At 40.3% G+C, this 21540-nt stretch overlaps 1 protein-coding gene across 1 annotated transcript in view; it reads left to right on the plus strand.

Moving 5' to 3' along the window:
- The window catches only part of actn3b (actinin alpha 3b), a 45903-nt gene extending 39017 nt beyond the window's left edge, over nucleotides 1-6886 (plus strand). The window contains exons 17-21 of the mRNA XM_072688747.1: nucleotides 612-791; nucleotides 1239-1385; nucleotides 2941-3006; nucleotides 3268-3426; nucleotides 4470-6886. Coding sequence (XP_072544848.1) covers nucleotides 612-791; nucleotides 1239-1385; nucleotides 2941-3006; nucleotides 3268-3426; nucleotides 4470-4628 — 711 coding nt within the window. The 3' untranslated portion in view covers nucleotides 4629-6886. The remainder of the gene's footprint in view (nucleotides 1-611; nucleotides 792-1238; nucleotides 1386-2940; nucleotides 3007-3267; nucleotides 3427-4469) is intronic.
- The last annotated feature ends 14654 nt before the right edge of the window (nucleotides 6887-21540 follow it).

The following is a 21540-nucleotide window of genomic DNA, read 5'->3' on the forward strand; positions in this document are numbered from 1 at the left end:
ATAATGGTTGACTGTCTGGCCTCAGTGTTGAAGGCTGTTTGACCAAGTTACTATTTTCTGTGCTGCTGAGTGTAGGCTGATTACTGCAGCGCTGACTCTTGCGTTACCACAAAATTATATGCAAGGATTTTCACCTTCAGTTTTAGATTTAGACTAAGACTTAAGTTGCTGCAGTGATGCTGTTTAGTATCTTAAGTACATTCAACTTAAACCTTTTCATTTGTTCAACAAAGCTCCATTTATTTGCAGCCAGGGGCTGTCTGTAAATATTTCAGTTAGGTGAACTTATCTACAGTGCAGGGTCTGAGGGGTTAAATTCATCCATACATTCTTATGTCTATATTTTGTTTGTTTTGTCATATTCTTTTTATTATTAGTCACTTTTTTCATAAATCACTTCCAGTATAGTTGAATAATCCAAGCACACTTCAGTAAAGTAATCAGAGAGACAAAAGAGAGAGGCCACAGAATGGAGGTATCCTGATGAAAGCAGGGTGCTTTTACATTGTGTTTTCTGGATGGTTTTTCATCATGTGTGTTTGGTTGTGTGTGTGTGTGTGTGTGTGTGTGTGTGTGTGTGTGCTTGTGTATGTGTGTGTGTGTGTGTGCAGGAGATCGGCCACGTGTCTGTGGACATTGCCGGCTCTCTGGAGGAACAGATGAACAACCTGAAGACGTACGAGCAGAACATCATTAACTACAAATCCAACATCGACAAACTGGAAGGAGACCACCAGCTGATCCAGGAGGCGCTCATCTTCGACAACAAACACACCAACTATACCATGGAGGTACACACACACACACACACACACATGCACACATGCACACACATAGACTGGGCACTAACCCACTAATGCACCCACACACCAGCAGACCATGGTGTACTTTTTTTTTAAAAGACATAAAGCCCACTGCACACACACACACACACACACACACACACACACACTTAGACAGTAAAGGGATTTGACATGACATTCTCTATGATGAGCCTCTGGTAAAACATCATATCCTCTCTTTTTCTGTGCTGTAAGTAATCTGTCTTTTTATACACATGATTTTAGCCTCACCATCTGCTTCTCCCCCTCTTTCTCTCTCCCCCTGTCTCTCTTTTTCTCTCTCTCTCTCCCCCTCTTTCTCTCTCCCCCTGTCTCTCTCTCTCTCTTTTTCTCTCTCTCTCTCTCTCTCTCTCTCTCTCTCTCTCTCTCTCTCTCTCTTGCTCTTTTTCTCTGCAGCATATCCGTGTGGGTTGGGAGCAGTTGCTGACCACCATCGCTCGCACCATCAACGAGGTGGAGAACCAGATTCTGACCCGAGATGCCAAGGGTATCAGCCAGGAACAGCTCAACGAGTTCAGAGCCTCCTTCAACCACTTCGACAGGGTGAGAGAGAGAGAGACAGACAGAGACAGACAGAGAGAGAGAGAGAGACAGTGAGAGAGAGAGGGAGAGAGAGAGAGAGACAGTGAGAGAGAGAGGGAGAGAGAGAGAGAGAGTCAGAGAGAGAGAGAGAGTGAGAGAGAGAGAGAGAGAGAGAGAGAGAGAGAGAGAAAGTTCTGTTTGCCAAAAGTTTGTATGTAAGATCTAAGGGTGACATGCCTTATCAGGGTCATTTTTTAGGTAAACAGTTAGGTTTAGGGGTAGAGTCGTCAAACAAGTGATGTGTACAGTACCAGTCAAAAGTTTGGACACACCTGGTTGAAAGTGTGCTGATCATCATCTTAAAAACATTGAATCCAAAAGCTAGGGTCACCATATTTTTGTTTTCAAAAAAGAGGACAGTGGGGACAGACAGGTGTGCACCGTAGTTAGGATGACGTGGCTGGGGGTTAAAGAAGGCCTAAGTTGTAAGTTGAACTGCAAAGGGATGATCTGTTCATATAGGCTAGTAAGGCTATGTATTGGTCTTGCTAAGTGAGTAAGTGTGTGTGTGTATCCATTTTCATTAACATTAGCTGTAGCTGCACGGTTTGAGAGGTAATCCCACCCTCACACGTACACATTGCCTCGGGCCTACAGCCTAGGCCTACTTAGAACCCACCAGCCACAACAACTACGGTGGATACCTGTCTGTTCCCAGTGTCCTCTTTATTGAAGAAAAAAGGTGACCCTAGCATTTGGATCAAATGTTTTTTAAGATGATGATCAGCACACATTCAACCAGGTGTGTCCAAACTTTTGGTACGGGTATATTGTGTATATTATATAAACAAATACATATGAATTGTTCGTATACATACACCATTTAATGTTCAGTGAAAGTCAGTGTATTTCTATTGATCCATTTATCATAAAATCTTAAAAACTGTCTGATTCACATTACATCAAAAAGTAGAAACGCAGATACAAGATTATTGCATAAAAGCAACAATACACACTATATACACTACATGTCCAAATGTTTGTGGACACCCCTTTAATGAATGCATTTAGCTTTGCTGACTCAGATGTGCAAATGCACACACATGGATGATCTAGTCCCTGACAGAAGTACTGTCAATAGAATAGGACTCTCTGCAGCAGATACTCTTAAATCTCTAGGCACCATGCCAGGCATGGGCTAGATGGGTAAAAGCCCCCCAGCATTGAGCTGTGGAGCAGTGGAGCTGTGTTCTCTGGAATGATGGTTGGTGCTAAATCCAATACTTTTGGGATGAGTTGGGGAGTTGAGGATGAGGTGGTGATCATCCAACATCCTGACCTCACTAACACTCTTGTTGCTGAATGCAATCAAATCCTCATAGCAATGCTCCTCCAAAATCTGGTAGAAAGCCTTCTTCCCTGGACAGTTGAGACAGTTATTCCAACCAAAGCAGTATAAGTAATTTTTAATATCCTGTGATTTCAGAAGAAACAATGAATGAGCAGGTGTCCCAATACTTTTGTCCTCATAGTGAATGAATATGTACACAAAAACCTTATATCTCTTCCTCTGCAGAAGAGAAACGGCATGATGGATCCCGACGACTTCCGTGCCTGCCTTATCTCCATGGGCTACGATCTGGTTAGTGTGGACACACACACACACACATACCCACACATCCACACACACACACACACCTGCGTTCTTTCTTTGCCAAATGGCTGTAGCTCTGATACATACAAACCAATGTACGCCCCACTGTAGCCAGACATGATGACAATTGTGTATAGGACCCAGTAGTAGTACAGGGCTCACCCTGCGATGACCCTACCTACCAAACTAGTGCTGTGATAATTCCCACACACACCTTCACTCTTACCTGAGTGTCTTGCTGTGAATCAGGGTGAGGTGGAGTTTGCCCGGATCATGACCCTGGTGGACCCCAACAACACAGGAGTGGTGACCTTCCAGGCCTTCATCGACTTCATGACCCGTGAGACGGCCGAGACAGACACAGCCGAGCAGGTGATGGCCTCCTTCAAGATCTTGGCCTCAGACAAGGTGAGTAGACTCACAAACACAGAGATCACCCTCCCTTACATGGCTGTGTTAAAGTTTAAGCATCCTTTCATATTTCACATAAGATAAGATAAGATAATCCTTTATTAGTCCCCCATACACTATATGTCCAAAAGTTTGCGGACACCTCTTCTAATAAATGCATTCAGCTACTTTAAGTTGCACCCATAGCTGACACAGATGTGCAGCTGCAAATGCCCACGCAAACTCAACTTGTCTAGTCCGTGTAGAGAAGTACTGCCAGTAGAATAGGGCTCTCTGCAGCAGATAAACAACAGGAACCTATTGGCATCATACCTAATGCCAGGCATAGGCTCCATCCACTAGAGGGGTATAAAGCCCCCCAGCATTGAGCTGTGGAGCAGTGGAACTGTGTTCTTTGGAATAATGGTGCTCCATCCACTGCTTTTAGGATGAGGTGGGATGGTGATCATCCAACATACTGACCTTACCTTGTTCACCAGTGCTCCAAAATCATCTTCAGTAATATTAATTCAGTATTAATATCCTTGATTTCAGAAGAAACAATGAATGAGCAGGTGTCCCAATACTTTTGTCCACATGGTGTATTTGCATTCTTTCATATATATACGTAGCTGTGTACAACACCAGAACAAGCCTTTTTGTTTGAGACTACAAACTTAACTTTAGGAACTATGTTTATTATTATTATTATTATTATTAATAATAAAACTAAATATTAATCACTATGAATGGATGATTAGGTTTTTGACTATGTTGCCCAGCCATGTTGACATGGTAGTGGTTTAGTGAGTAATCTATATCTTATAAACCCACTTTCACAGCTTGTGTGTTGTAATAGTTGTAATAACATGGTATTAAGTGTATGTCTGTGAACAGTGTTGTGTATTATAACAGTGTAATAACATGATCTTGTTTTATCATAAGATTTTATATAAACAAATACATGCCATGAAACTATTTTCACCCCTCTCTGCTCTCTCCTCCTTCTACATTCCATCTCTCTCTCTCTCTCTCTCTCTCTCTCTCTCTCTCTCTCTCAGCCTTTTATCACAGTGGAGGAGTTGCGCAGAGAGCTTCCCCCGGAGCAGGCTGAGTACTGCATCAGCCGCATGACCAAGTACATCGGGCCAGAAGGTGCTCCAGGAGCTCTCGACTACATCTCCTTCTCCAGCGCCCTCTACGGAGAGAGCGACTTATAAATGCACACTCTTCTCTTCTCTTCTCTTCCTCTCTGTCTTCCTTCCTTCTTCACTGTCTTTCCTTCCCCCCTTTCTTTCCTTCCTTCCTTCCTCTCTCTATCTTTTTTCCTTCCACTGTCCTTCTCTGCTTCCCCCAAGCCTTCAAGAAAATGATCTCAAATGATCCCTCCTTTCTGATCTGATTCATACCCCCCCTCCAACCCAACACCACCTCTCCCTCCTGCACCTTTCTCTCATTTAGTTTAATGTATGCTGTTTTTTCCTCCCTTCTTGCTCCTCTCTGTCTCCATGTCTTACGGAAAGATTGCACAGCAGAATCTCTGGTTGCGATTTAACACCCACAGTGCTAATGATGTAGCCCCCCCTCAGCCCCCACTGCACACTGCAGGTGTTCATTTAAGCATGGAGATTTTCCTCTGCCCTCTTTTTTCCTCTTCTTCCTTCTTCTTCTTTCACTTCGTACCCCTTTCTCTCCCCCTTACTCTTTAACTCACTTAATTGTAATGTGTGTGTGTGTATGTGAGCTATGAATCTCCTATCTGGAGAACGGCTGAGGGCACTTTGCTTCTCTGGGATTCTACCCTTTACTGCCATTCAGTTTCCAGGCTACACTCCTAAAAAATAGAGCTGCTTCAAATGGGAAGCCATAGAAGAACCACTTTTGGTTCCTTCAAGAGCCAAGTACTAGAGATAACCTTTTAAAGGTCTGAAGAACCTTCAACTAAAGCTTCGTCACAGGTCTCTTTTACAAATGTGTTTTTTTACGCATCCAAAAGTGGTTCTTCCATGGCATCACTCAAAGAACCATGTGAAGCACCCTAATTTTTAAGTGTGCATCCTAACGATTGCCCTTGTGCCTTGCTGAACACATCAATACTATAATCAATACTATATTCACTCCCTAAATGCGGACGTATATTTAAAGCCTAAAGTAGGCAGAGAGAAAATGTATTTGAGTAATAAGAAAGGTTGGTTGACGGAGTTGGTTGACAATCTCGTGCTATAAAGCTATGAAGGCTCATGTGTGCACTGCGAAGGCCCCACATTTAGAAAAGGCAACAAGTGCTCCTGCTGTTCAGTGGCCTCTCACTCCAAACCCTTCATAAAGCCAGCCTCCCCTGCCTTCCTGTGCCATTCTCACAGACTTTCTGTGAAAAATCGTTAATGCTTATATTTGTATTTAGACTCTTAATGCAATTTTTTTTGTATGTCTTGAATAGCCATGAAGTTTGAAGGTCAGATGTCAAATTTGTTTGTGTGAATGTGCGAAACGGGAAGTCGACTGAAGACAGAGATTCAGTGGTGAAATATGCATTCATTTCAGAGCTTTGGCCCTGATAGGAGAATAAAAGAGTATGCTAGGCCAAGTGTGAGCAATGAAGAAGAGTAAGAGAACACACTGACAGAGAAAAGCAGGGAGCGGCTAAATGTGCTGAACAGCTGAGAAAGAGAAAGCCTTGTGTGTTCACGTGTATGGACATGCACCCATTCTCCAATACTGCATTAAAGCAGTTATGGGTTAAGTACATAAAGAGTATTTCCCACAGTTTAATGCTGTGGTGACGTGCTAACGTTTTAAATAAGCCTTGACCCCTAGGCTTAGGTTGTTTTGGTAAACATTTGGATTATCATCTCTCGTGGAGTCCCACCAGGTTCTATTTTAAGGCCTATGCAAGTGCTGTTAATGATGGCAGTAAAGCAGTGCTGAAAGTGCAGAACTGTGGGTTTACAAGAGGTTAACATCACAAGAACATCCATTATGGCCTATCCCACAAAAATGTGATACTTTTCCCCACACTTTGGCTTAACTCAACCCCACCAACCCGGACGTGCAGTCCATCTCCCTCTTCTCTGTCATATGACTCCCCAGAAAGCTCAATTCTGAATCTCCCACACACAGAAAGACAGAGATTCGTTCAAAAAGGAGGGAATCTAGAAAGTTCTTTAAAAAACACGCTGAAGAAAGTAGGGTCTGATATCTCTGACCTCATGCAAGTGGAACTGTAGCAGGCCTAGAGAACCTAGTAATGATTCAGAAATCTATAAGATGTTGGGATAAGACCTAGACTAGCCCTGTGCAGTCCTGCACTGTGGGGCTCAGGAGCTGCTCTGTATGTTTCTGAAACTGACTACACACTGCCACTGTCCTCTGTCCGCTCAAGTCTTCCACATTCTGTCTTCTGAGACCTTCTCGTCCTCTTAACCCACCACCAGCGCCGCTCGCTTTCACACAGCCACTGCTGAAAGACAGCTGAAACGCCCCAAATAAAAGTTCTCATCAAGTCTGGATGACCGTGTGATGTGTGTTGACTGTGTATGGACTGTGCATTTCTACCATTGTCCAGTAGAGGGCGGGTTTGGATGGCCTATCAAAGTCATACAGCGTCATTAATTGAACACAAACACATCACCCAAAGCCCTGCTTGTAAAATAACACATGTTTTAACTTGCAGAGAGAGTCATTTAATGGTAGTCTTTGTGTCTTAAGAAAGAAACTCTTAGATGTGACTTTTTTCTTAATTTCATTTTTTATTTGAAATAAATGTTGAGTTATTTTTCTCCAAAGAAAAATAACTCAACAACTACTATTCTTAAAAAAACAATATGCTCTTAAATATTAAACTAAAGTCTTACATGTCTTAGACTATAAGAGTTCAAAAGGTCAGCCTCTAAAATTCTGTTTAAATCGTTGATTTACTAGAATTAACACCTAATTTAACAGGATTAAAAATAGTGATCTGTCTCAAAGTACAGTTAGTTTCTACATAAGGAACATGGCTTCCTGATCACAGTGATGGTCAAGTCACAGTTATTATGTTTTTTTTTAAGTTTCCTGTTTCTCCACCATGTTTACTGAATTTTATTAAACACTTAGTTTGATTCTGTGTTAAAAATGATCCACATAAACAACAACAGCGAGTCCTTAGGAAAATAAGATTTTTAAAAAGAGAATATTTGAGATCTGCAATTAAGGACATTCTTATAAACATCTCATATTCTGTGTATGTTCTCCTTAAGAATGCTTTAGTGGGACTTTTTTTCTTAATTTTTGGGTAAAATGTATTTAATCCAAAATACATACATCTGCAAACACTAGCCGGGGGTGCCGTATGTGGAGGAAAAGGGCCTTAAAAATGTTATTAATTGAGCATTTAGGCAGTTATTGTTAGAGATGTGGAATCCAGTGTAATTACATTTAATAAGGCAAATGATACGCAAATGATATACAATAATATAATTAAATACTGACAAGTTCTAATCTCAGTAGAAAAGCATTACAGATATAATGATGCACTCTGGCCAAGACAGGATCCTAAGATTTTAATGTCATATGCCAAGACCCCCGCTGACCTCTTCTTCAGCAATGGGGTTGTGGAGTAGTGGAAGTGTGCAGTGGAATCCCTGGCAGTGCCCCTGAATTCAGCCTGAAAGATAACGTACTCAATGATATACAATAATATAATTAAATACTGACAAGTTACAAACAGTCATTAAATTTTAAAACATGGAAACAAAACAGAACTCAAGGTTGAAGGTTGTAAAACTTTACACACCCTCGTTTTCAAACATTAGCTTTTATACAACAGTCCAGGCTAAAGTTTCTACATAAATAGTTTAGGTTATTTTGTTATAATTAGCAACTTCTTACATCAAGAAATATTTCCAGCAGCTTAGATGAAAGTGCAGCAAACGTAGTTGTTACTTAGCAACCGGTGGTCAGTGGAATCACTCAGGTATGGGGGAACGGATTGCTATTATGTGCTGAAAGTGAAAAGACATTATATACATTTACGCTGCGAATGTCAGTAATAGTCTCCCTAAAGTGCACTGCCGCTCGGATCTGAGAATAAGGATGTCGGAAAGGTCCTTATTTAGAAGGATTATGATGGTCTGGGGACTAGAAGGTGCTGAATAGTGCCAGGCTTTAGAGCTCTTACTCTGAAATAAGTTTTATTAAATAATTAAACGACTAGGCTACTTAAAGTAAAAGTTTGGGAATAAACATAGATGATGATGTCGTATGTATGTATGTATTGTTTCAATAGGTTTTGAAAGGCGTGGTGGACTCCACAGTCCCAGCAGTCCGTATGTGGAGAATAAGCTACAGGCTTCTCAGGCTTTCTTGTGTGTTTTGTGTTCCAAAATATATATCATATATATATATACACATGCACACACCTATTTAGCGTCCTGCAGATAAGCCCCACACATTTGCATTGATTTTATGAGTGTTTTAGCCTGGACAGCTTTCTCAATACCAGGCTCAATACAGGATAGCCAATTAGAAGTGAGGTTATTTGCATATATCAGTCTTAAATTTAGTAAAATCTCAGCTAAATTACACCATAATGCTTATTAAATGATACTACAGTGAGTGCAATACAAACTAGAAAGTGTGTAATAAAGGTTTCATCCCGGGATTGTTAATGTGTTCTTTATAGGAACCAAAAGTGGTTTCTTTAGGTCATCGCTCAAAATTGTCTCCAAGCATCCCTTCCTATTCGTTAATCCTACTACTTTGAGGGGCAATTATGGCTGTCAACAGACTTTCAACAGTGCACACCATGCACATCTAATCTCAGTAGAAAAGCATTACAGATATAATGAAGCACTCTGGACTGGCCAAGACATGATCCTAAGATTTTAATGTCATATGCCAACACCCCCGCCCACCTCTTCTTCAGCAATGGGGTTGTGGAGTAGTGGAAGTGTGCAGTGGAACTCCATCTAATGCCTTTGGGATGAGTTGGAGGGGTGTTTGTCATTCAGAACTAATCATCCAACATCCTGACCTGACCTTACTGATTTAGCATACACTCTTGCCCAGAGTAACTCATGAAATGTGCAAACAGCAGGAGACAGACAGACAGATTTGCAGACAGAGAGTTTTCTGTATTACTGCTTAGATTACTGCATAGACTGACCTGAAATGTGGTCAGATCTTTATCATGTCCGATGAAGAAAACTTACATAAACAAATGACACAAAAACCTGAGCAAAATCATCCAACATTAAATATCATCTTCAGAAAAAGTAGGTTGACACTTCTTGAACTGAATCCTGTAGTCTGCTACAGTCCAGAATTATTAGGTCCATTTATGATAAAATTCTCCCAGTTAACAAGACCTCATAAAATATGTACACATAGGACTAAAGTGTTCCCTAAGACATTTGGTACTATTGCACGATTCACAAAGAACTAGTGGCGTTTTCCCAAATACACACAACCCAGCCGGCCATGAAGTCAAAGAAGAATTGAGAAAACAGTGACGCCACAATAATCTGCTCCTCTGTTATGGAGCTTCTAAAAATGCAATTAATGGACAAAAACTCCTGCAGAAACAGTATGAACTCCACATTCTACTATGGTAAAGGTTAGAGTGAGGGTAATTAATGGTTAGATTAAGTTTAGGTTACAACCCTGTTATCAATAGCCCAGCGCTCTAACCGCTGAGCCACCACTGCCCAGGTTAGGCTTAGGTTAGAATTAGGTTTAGGTGTTGTAGGTTAAGTTTAGGTTAGGTTTATTTTAGGATTAAGTTTAAGTGTTGTAGGTTAGGTTTAGGTTAGGATTAAGTTTAAGTGTTGTAGGTTAGGTTTAGGTTAGGATTAAGTTTAGTTTCAGGTAATACAATTGTTGATATTTAGATATATAGATATCTTGCTGCCTTGTCATGCACTCTGTTCTTGGTGGACTCATGAACATTTTACTCAATTCAGGACATGCCTGTATGTCCTCAGATATCGCCCTGGGGTTCTCTGTGCTTTCTGTAATATTATCTTCCCCGTCCCTTGGGTAATTTTTGATGAACAGCCACTCTTTGAGAGAGTAACAGTAGTGCTGAATTTCTGCTCATTCATAGTTTCTTCTGAAATCAAGGGTATTAAAAATGAGCTTATCCTGCTTTTGTTGGAGTAACTATCTCTACTTTCCACAGAATGTGTTCAACTCGGAGCATTGTTGTGGGGATTAGATTGCTTAGTGAGTTCAAATTTCCAAGTCAGTTTGCAGCATTTCTATCAGTCCATTTGCCATGAAATTCGGATACAATGTACAGGAACGACTGTCAGATTTACATTTTGTAAAAAAAAAATACAAAAATGGCAAATGGAGATTCAACATTTTTAATCCAACAGCAACACTATAATAATGAGGTTTTTAAGAAATATGCAAAAATGTAGTTTTGCAAAAACACATTGAAAGCGGAGATCGAGATCCATCACCAAAATGACCAGTAAGATCATCATAACATCATCCATCATAACGACCAGCTCATGATGATGTCACTCTCAACCCCAGCCCAAAGCCTGCAGCCACCTGTTCCACCGTGGTACCATCACCACTGACTATTGATTTAATGTCTGTGCGATGTATTTGTCTGTTTATTCATATGTATGAAATCAATACTGTAGATAATTAACGCTGTGTTACAGTGCTCACTGACCGCAGTCGATAAACACACTCATTAGTGATGATGCTTCAGGAGCAGACTTCAGTGGAAACAGGAGGTGGTTAACGGTGAGATCAAACAATAGAATCAAAGCACACACAGATGAGACGGCCTGCGTGGAGATGCCGTTTAATCTCTCAGCTTTGTGCGGAAAGTCATTCAGAACCAGTGCGGGAAAGATTACTTCACTACATCTGTACAGGCCTAAAGTTCCCAGGAAGAGAGAGTGTTTCAAATGTAGAATATCTGTGTGAGTGTGTGTGTGTGTGTGTGTATGTGTGTGAGTTTGATAGATAAGCTGATCACAGAGAAGGGGGTGGCAACAGAGGGCATGCTCCGCGGGCTGGGCCTCATTATGAAAATTGTGTATTGTGGTTAATGTGGATTGCTTTGCTGGGTGATTTCATCTCATTTTGGAAAGACATGGATGCTTCATTCATTCAGTTTGTAACGGAAAGCTGCTCAAACCAGATCTGAGCTCCTATGTCTGGAGGACAAAATGGTCCTGATTATGTTTATCTTAAACAGGGGCATATTTTCTTTAATATACAACTGTAGTTATTATTGCTTACATCATATTATTATGTAAATTATTAGTATATTATTATTTCTATTCTAATTCTTATACTTATTAAATAACAGTGAATTAGAACATGTAAATGACTGTGAAAAGGTCAAACAGATTACATGCAAAACTCTCATATGATAAATAGACATGTGGTGTAATTCTATATAATGATCGTTATAGCTATCATGTAATGCTAATGCTAGCTTGACAAGAGGCTTACAGCAAACAAATGTGTCTTTATGACAAAAAAAATAATATCTGATAATATCTAATAAATTTTCACTGGTTTCTGAAATTTTTCTCCCTTAGAAGAAATTAGGAGATCACCATCAGCGCTTAACTGTGAGGGGTTTTGAGATTTCCTTCTGGTCTGAGATGTAGAAGAGAACTTTATAAGAAATGAGGAGATCTTACACGTCTTATAATCTCCCCTGGACAGAAAAAAAAAGAGTCACCTTGAGTGTTGAAGGTAGTAACTCCAGGCCTCTGCAGATGGCATTGTATGAGGATGATCAGGCTATAAATACCTGCGGGGTGTGTGACGGGACTCACTGATTGAGAAGAGGAGGTACAGTGCAGTGAGTGTCTTGTTCAATGTGTGGAAAACGGGTCGCAAAGCAGGTATAGTAAATGATTGGTAAAAGGAAGTGATTGCATTTGAGCGTGACCATAGTGTGAAGGAAGTAGCTGAATCTGCAGGTGTATGGAAGCGTACGGTCATACGGGTCTACCAGCAGTGGCAAGATGAACCTGACAGACAGGGACCGCCGGCGGGTTTCATGGCTTGTGAATTGAAAATCGTTTCGCTTCCAGGCAAGAATTGCATAAACGCAAGTCCTTCACTATCAATTTCTGCAAGAGCACTCCGCAGTGAACTGCATTTTCATTCACAAGCCATGGTGCATGTGGTCCCTGTCCAGATATGATCACTCCTTTTTGCCTATCATTAACATCTGCTCTGAAACCCATTTTCCACACATCCATCGAGACACTCACTGCACCGTATCACCTCTCCTCAATCTATGAGTCCCATCACACACCCTGCAGCTATTTATAGCACGATCATCCTCTTGCAGCACCATCTGCAGGAGCATAAAGATACTGCCACCTTAAACATGCAAGGTGACTTATTTTTGTTCTGGGGAGCTTATGAGCCTCATTCAGCTGAGACTGAGGTGAGATCAGTCTGACCTAAAAGAGATTAAGCCAGCTGTGAGATTTTATTTCAATCAGAGTGAGAAAACCCAGGCTTCTCAGTAGCTGTATTTAGGAACAGCAGAAAAATAGATTAAGTCTCATAACTGTGTCTAGGATAAATAATGACGCAACCCCTGGATTTGGGACTTTTTAACCCAAAGGTCATTTTACTAAAAATAGCATTTCTACTTAACAAAAATAAAGAAAAAGGTTTTTCCTAAAACTGATTTCCTTGCTACAACCCCAAAATGATTTTTTCTTTACAGAAATGCAGATGCATATGTAGAAATACCAGAATTACCCAACAACAACATCCTGAATCCAGGGGCAATGCAGTGATTGAAAGGAAGCGTAAGTGTTATGCGTAAGAGGATAAGAAGTTAAGCCTGAAGGTGGATGTTACTGTAGCATGGCCTTGCTCTGTGTCACAGTGACCAGTTTTTAGGGTTTTGATGTCAGGCTTACACACACACAAACACACACACAAACACACACACATGTATTATCAAAGAACACGTACCGCATCTCTCAATGAATCACAACACACCACACACATTTGTTTTAATACACTGTATAAATGATCCAACTTCTTTTTGTCTAATGAGATGATAAACCTGATACGGTTACTGAATGGCTACATTTTTGATATATTATCCACTGACGGGTTCTTTAGGGAATCCAAAGTGATTTTTCTATGTCACCTTTATATGTAAGAGTGCAGAGGTACATACAGTTCCAATCAAAGAAGAAAAATGTAAATGATGACTGTAGTCTCAGAGCACACATTTACAAATCAGGTGTCAAATCATGGGCTTCATTAGTTTCCTTAGGTAAAACGCATTAAATACATGAGCTGGCTTCTGGGTATGATGACTGTGACGTTTGTTTTGTAGCATGTTGCAAGTATGACTTAATAAAGAGAGTTGTCCAAAAAGTTGCATTTGCACAAGCAAGGAAAAGAAATACTGGCTACACTACCTGGACATGACAGAAAGAGGAAGATATCACCGGCTGCCCCCAGATTTCTGAGAAGGCAGGTGGCCAAAAACCCTTGAGGGACTGCAAATGATCTGTAATACGATTTGGTGGCAGCAGACACTGAGGTTTCATTTTGCACAGTAAGGCACATTCTAAATGCTGAAGGTCACCTTGCCTGTACATCTCTACTGACCTAAAATCACAAGAATGTCATCTTCAATCTGCTCAAATCCATATAAATAAGGATTCTGTTCTGTGAAATGTTAAAACAAAGAAAGGGAAGAATGAAGCTTACACTGAAAAGAAGAAGAAAGCATGGCGGTGGCTCTGTGATGCTCTGGGGCTGCTTTGCTTCCTCTGGCACTGGAATCTTGCAGATGTGGGGGGCAAGATGTTTCAAGTACCAGGAAATCCTAGTAGAAAACCTCATGCCTTCTGTGTGGAAGCTTAAGCTTGGACGTCATTGGGCCGTCCAAAAGGACAATGATCCCAAGAATACCTTTAGACTGAAGACCTACCAGAAGACCTTTCAGAAGACCTCCTAAGATTTCCAGAAGAAGTGCTGATGTCTGGCACATCAGGTTTGTAGCAGGTCATGACAGCAAAAGGGGGCTCTACAAAGTACTAAAGGCACTTGCCACAAAGGGGTTAGATAGTTCTGAGACTGCAGTTGTCATTAAAAGTGGTTTGGAGAACGTGATTGTTATATCAGTTGTGTTGAGATATTTAAAACTGATCATGTTTGATTTGGTTTGGTTTATTGCAAACAGCTGAAAGTTCGTATAACTGGCTAATATGCCTAACTTGCAATGGAGGTTGAATCATTTAAAGTATAACCTGATCACAACATCTGGTCAGAACAGCACCTAAGAGAGTAATCTCCATCTACAGCCTTGGTGCTACTCACTCTGTTCCCCTGCTTCCAGCAGACCTGTTGTTTATCTTACACTGTGCTCAGATCAGACCTTGCATCCGGAGAGCTGGTGTCAGAGTCAGGGTCACAGGGCTTGTGTATTGTTGCCACAGTGATCCCCATGTCATTTGATCAAGATGTCATTTGATGTCAGTTGTAAAAGAAAGCTGGCCTTTCATATAATCATCTTTATAAAGGAAATACACTACTGATGTAAAGTCTAGTTCTTTGTCATAGTGATAAAAAATGCTTTAAACAATAATAACTAGGCAAACTATTTAATATATTATCTTAAATATTACACGATTGTTTGTAGTAGAAAATGACATTATAGGATAGGATACATAATATATTATAATGATTTTATCCTTAAAAGGGTTCTTTAAAGGTTCTTTAGAACAAACAAAAGATTATAAATACAACCATGACAAATTAAATAACCATTTAATGGCTAAATGGTTGTTTGGATATGGTTTGGACATTGTTCTTGTATGTGGTCATTTAACATTTGATTTTTAATAGCACACCAGCCATGCAGCAACCGTCTTATGGAGGATTGGGATAAGCTCAGATATATCCTATTTGCTGTGAAGCATCAAAAATGATAAATGATGTGTGCAATGACTAATTTGTTGGTTAGATTTTTATTTCTACAACACTCATCTTGGCTTTTGAGTGGGTGTAAAGCATTATTGGGAAGCTGAAAAAGGTGTAAGTTATTGTCACCATCCTCTTCAGCGGATATTTCAGTTTTAAAGCTGCAAGATATGCTAGTTTCCTTTCCTTCTTTTTTGGCAGGGAATGTAATGCATATGGCACAGGGCACAGACAGTGTTTCCGAATCTGCTGCTGTTCAAAGCACACACTTTCCAACAACATCTTTTTTAGTTGTTGTGGCACCAGATAACAGCACACATTAGGCCAGAGCTCATATTTGAAGCATGTAGTCCATACCAAAGCCAATGTTATTCTTTTCACTAGGCCTGGGCGGTATAATGGTAATTTTGTATACCGACATGGTTCGACATGGTTTGCTGGTTCGAAACCTGGACATGCTGGTCTTGGCAGCCGGGGCCCCGAGAGAGCACAATTGGTCTTGCTCTCTCCAGGGCAGGTAGATGCCGTTCTTTCCCCACATCACCCCAGTGCAGTCGATGAATGGGAGCCCAGTATACGGCGCTTCCCTCCAGGTGCGTTGGTTGCCTGGTGATGTTGTACCTACGGTATTTAAAAATGAGGATTTCAAAATTGCTGCATCTGATGTGTCAAATCTCAGTTCTGTGTCTATCTAGTACATGGCAAAAAATCTCATTCCCCCAACTGCATTTAAGAAAGCCATAGGGTGGGGGCGCTGTTATAGGTGACATCACGCTTTGAACTAAGCTGGGCAAAAACAAAACATGGACGTTTAGAGATGTTCTAGTTTATTAGATAGCCGTGCAAGTAAGCCTGAAGAATCAGTCTAAATACTAAATCTACTAGGACCATTCACTCGACCTCGGGTGTGAGGCTTTCTCCTCTAGATATGTGTGATTTGAGCCTCAGCTAGCTGGAACACAGTCTGTGCTGTGGTGTTTAGCCTGTTAGCTAACTTATCTAAGCCTAGATAGACAGCTGCCAGTCCAAACACAGCAGAACCGGCCTCCCATGTTCCTCCCAACACCAGTTGCTCCACTTCGCTCTCTCAGACACCAGTTTTTGTTCTCAACACTTGTGTTGGAAACTCAGCAGTTAGTCAACAGCAGCTGCTGATACTTGGTGGAGCTCTAGCTCTAACCAGCTTCCCTCTCCTGAACAGTTTAAGATATGCAGTTGTTCTCAGACTGACGGTTAACCATTTATTGAATGATTGATTGATGTAAAACTGGCTTGTTTGCTTCTTCTGTGACCCGGTGAGTAACCTGAACCTTGTATTTAAACATTTTTGGTTTTAAAATACTGATTTTACAAAAGCCACGTCAACATAGAACCATCTGTGCTAGTGGCTTAGTTTACGCTGCACCCTAAACACCACCCCACGGCAGTGTAACTGTATACTGCGCCTATAGTTTGAAAGAACATGACTTTGTGAAAACAGTAGATACTGGGTATTCCAGAAAATTGTGGATAGAATTATTAAAATGATTAAAGATGCTTTTTTATTAGAGAACCTTTTTAAGAGTGTATGGCCCATGTTTTAGATTGATCTCACAGAGGTAATGTAGAAGTGATGAACTGCACCTGGCCTCTAACACTACTAATACTTCATTAAAGGGCCTAACATGCAAGTCTAATGTGGTCACAGTACTACAACAGTACTACTGCTGTACTGGAGCTGAGTACTGGGGTTCAGCATGCTTAAACAAAGCTTAACTACACAGCTCACACACACACACACACACACGCATACTCACATCATTTAGCCTGCAATGGCTGGTGGTGTGTGAGCGGAGACACCAGATACCTGCAGGGAGAAAGAGAGAGAAGAAACCTGAGAGGAGGTGTTGGATAGAGAAAACACAGGTGAAAGACAAACTGAGATGTATATGTGTGTGTGTGTGTGTGTGTGTGTGAGTGAGTGAGTGAGTGAGTGAAAGTTCTAACACTTTGTATCCGTGGTTGTATCTGCTCAGAGTAAAGCAATTGCTGTGATAGTGTGAATCATACAGCTCAGAGAGAGGCCTGGAGGGTGTTATAGTCACAGCTAGCTCTGTGTATGTGTATGTGTGTGTGTTTATGTATAATATGTGTGTGCTCCTCTATGTTCGTACATGCTCACGAACATGTCCAAACCTCAGACGCTAGTCTCTCGCTAGTCTGTCCTGTCCAGTCTTAAATTAGTCCCACATTTCTTTGCAGTATTTCTGCTAATTGAGCTGCAGGCTGTTTAGGGTCTTTTGGAGCGTTTGAGCATCCTGACTGTATCTGAAGGCCTCGAGCTGCATGAGCTAAAACTCACAGACAAGAACGTTTCGCAAAAAATACAAAAAATCTTCACAGGAAACACTGACACTGTATCCTGTCCCAGTTTAACGTTCATTAAACCAAAATTAAACTCCACTTTGCATGTAGAAGTAAGCTGTGGGCTGTTTGCAGTAGCTCTAATGAAGAACTGGGAATATAAGGAGTGATGATGCACCGGGCATTTTGGCTACATTCACATTACCAGGCTGAAGTGACTCGGGTCTGATTTTTTTGCCCTGATGTGACACAGATCTGATCTTTTTAAATCTAATTTGAGATTTAACTTTTTCAAACAGATTCACTTTGGGTCTGTTTACACATTAACATGCATTTTGTGTCCAGATAGTCTCTAGATATGCTCTGACTGGATTCTTTGTACACTTGTGTCCCCTATGTAAAATGTGTCCCCTGCTCAGGGGCATAGGTGACATTGGTGAGGACTTGAGGAAGAAGGTGGGGGGGTGGACGCTAAGGCTTTCTGCATTCATGATAGACATTTGACCGCAATTTGATGTCAACCCACAATCCACTCCGCCTTTATTTATAGATATGGTAGCCAACACACTCATACAGGGAGTTTGCTCCTGAAACAGCATCACAGTTAATTTTCTGTCCTCCATGATAGAACATGCAAACCTTCATAACTGAAAAAACAACAGTATTCAGGGATTGACAGGAATATATTAATTGAAGAATTTTGTATATAGTTAAATGCAACTAATGACAAACAAGTATGTAAAGCCATCCTGACTGCGCATATCACCACTTTAGGCTAACTGCCAAACACACACACACATATACACACACACTGTATAGAGACGCCCTGCCCTGGGAAACTGTGGACAGTTTAGAGAAATGGTGGTGGTTCTACAACACAGTGATCCGATCATAATCCGATCACAAAGCGTCTGGGGGAAGTTTACACCTGGCTTTTTTTTTATGCGACCAAGTAAAATCCGAACTTGATCCGATCACCTGAAATGCATGTTAAATGCATGTTTCATATATTGTCTTAGATCAGATTTCACAAAAAGACCAGGAAGAAGGAAGCAAACAAAGAGTGTACTCACTACTCCCTGTGTAGTGGACTACGCAAGTCCTGAAATTACAGATTCTAAATCTAAACAGAGCATCATAAATCTGTAATTCAGCAGTATTTACATTATTCATGTGTGAAAATCTGAAATCTAGTGCTGCCTGTGTGCAGAAGTTTTGTGACCGTTCACTATATAGGGAGTCCTGTCCTGGCACCTAACTTCCCTGGGTGTCTGAACAGCAGAGTCGCTCGCTGTCTTCAAATGCCGACTGAAGACCCACCTCTCAGAAGAATACTTGTGGTCTCCACGTTGACTTCTGTATTTAGTAGTATCTAAGCTTATAGGGATCTTTTGGATTCTAGCCAATACAAACTAGCTAAGGGTATTTTTCTGAGAAACCAGTGAAGCACTTTTGTAAGTTGCTCTGGTAAATTTATTTTTTAAGCATTTTATCTTAATAGAACACCTATAAAACCTATACTACCTCATTTGTTTGTGTGTGGCTTCTAAATGTGAGGGAAACAGCAGCTCCACTTTACAGTGTCCACTTGTAAATTATTACATGCCATTACAACCATCAAAAACAGCCTCCTTTATTCCCTAGCATAAACGCTACTGCTGATAACTCTTCTCATAAAGACTTAAAGGTCTTCTGTTAAAGTTCTACAGCTGATGAAATGGGTGCCAATCATGCTGTAATGATTCCTGTTACTGAAAAGTTCCTCAGAGGAAATATCTGAGATATCTTAAAGGTCACTTGATACGTTAATCATTTAAATTATTAATGAAATAGTAATTAGATGTAAATGACAAACTAGACACTAATGTATTAAATTACATTCATTTCTTTATTTATTTTTGATATTTTACTAGTAGCTACAGACCCTATTCACGAACACTGTCAAATTCTTCATACATGAAAACCAAAGTGAACATTTTGAAGGTAAAATTCTGAGATGTTGACCTCAGTATCTTGTTGTTGTCACACAGAAATTTTAAACCTTTTTAACTTTCAATGGAAGTCAAGCTAAAGAGTTTATTTCAAGTCATTCTATTGGTCCATTCATCATGATATTCTGTCACAGTGTAAAAAACAACTGCCTGATTCACTTTGTAAAAAAGTCAGAAACATCAACAATTAAGATTTTTTTTGTGGTTCAGCAGCAGAATACTTTCTTTACTTGGTTAAGGTGTGTTAAAGTTATTTCCACACAAACACACTAATGTTTGTTATCAGAACAAAATTCCATATGACCAAAAAAAAAGAAAAAAGAAATAATATATATATATACAATTATTTTTTCTAAATTAATTAATGAATTCATTTATTTGTTTATTTTTAATTAGACAGTATACATGAGTTGCAAATTTCATTCTTTTTTTCTACTATTTCTACTGGTTCATTCTTTGTGAAATTTGAATAGTATATTGCACTAAAGCTCAAAGCTCACTACCTATTTCACTGGAAAACAAATTCCTCCGACATTATAAGGTTTGTATGCTGTAAAATGCTGTAAATCATACTGTAACATGCGTGTAGTACTGGCAGCACAACAGTTGTATTTCTTTGAGTTGTTTCACCAATTCCAGTAAAGTGCACCACAGCTGTACCCACGTCCTGGTGAACATCTGTTTTACCAGTCTGTTCATTTGTTTATCACAGTTCTCTTTTGCTTTGTGCTGGCAGTACTAAGGTTCTGCCGTAGACCAAATCAGTGTTACAGCACAAGAACATGAAACCTACTTCTTTTAGCCGGCCTCACAGCAGCCAAAAGACAATATTGAAAATAAGGTCAAAATACTGAGGAGGAACTGTTAAGAATGAATGAGAGCATAGCACCATATGTTAACCATATCAGTGTGAATCTCGAATTTACACTTATTTCTCTTATTATTTACTTATTTATTTTTTATTGTTTTGCTTTAACATGTACGTCTTCTTCTCTTATGTGAGTGCCGCTGATCATCACTATCCAGGGATGTCCCAATTCATTCAGTGGATCAGGGTCAGGGCAGATCCAGACATATTTTAATTGATCGGGTATTGGATACTTTAATCTCAATCCAGTTCAGAGTCTTTGCTTTAACCGTGTTGTTCAGAGCGCCATCTGGTGTCCTCAAGGCATCATTAACGGACACTATTCCCAGCCTGCAGCAGTGCAGATGTTCTCAGTGTAGATTTTGTAGTGTGGAGCTATTTTACAGTGGAACATGAAAACAGACCATAATACCTGAACCTTAATAAAACGTTCACTGAAACGCCCTGTTTTACCAGCGGGAGAACCGCTCGCCTTTCTCTGTGCTTTAAACCCGCAATGGAGAGCACATTCAGAACCGAGTGGAGGCTAACGCTAAAGCTAACACACACATGCTATAGAAACCCAAATCACAGCACATTCACCCACTATAAACAAAGTGTGTACCACTACACACACACACACACACACAGAGGAAGTGATTAGACTGCAGTGTTTAGAGGAGCTGGGAGCTGATTGGATTATAAGATACTGAACACTATAAAACATCATTTTAAGAAAAGTCTCAAATAAAATAAATCAATCAGTCCAGAATGTCTGAACATGGAAACTGATACTGAAAATAAAGGGATTTTACTGAAAGTATTAATCAGCAGCTCATCTGATCTAAACTGTGAGGCTGGATAATTTATACACATAAAAAGACCAGATCAGATCAGATCAGTATCAGCCGATACTCAGCATTAAGAGACTCAGATTCAATCGAGGGGCAAAATAACTGGATCAAACTACAACCTAATCATCATTACTGTTACTTTTATTGGTATCTAATACGACAAGTAACTCTG

This window comes from Salminus brasiliensis, chromosome 9 (genome assembly GCF_030463535.1).
Source record: "Salminus brasiliensis chromosome 9, fSalBra1.hap2, whole genome shotgun sequence".
Lineage (NCBI taxonomy): Eukaryota > Metazoa > Chordata > Actinopteri > Characiformes > Bryconidae > Salminus > Salminus brasiliensis.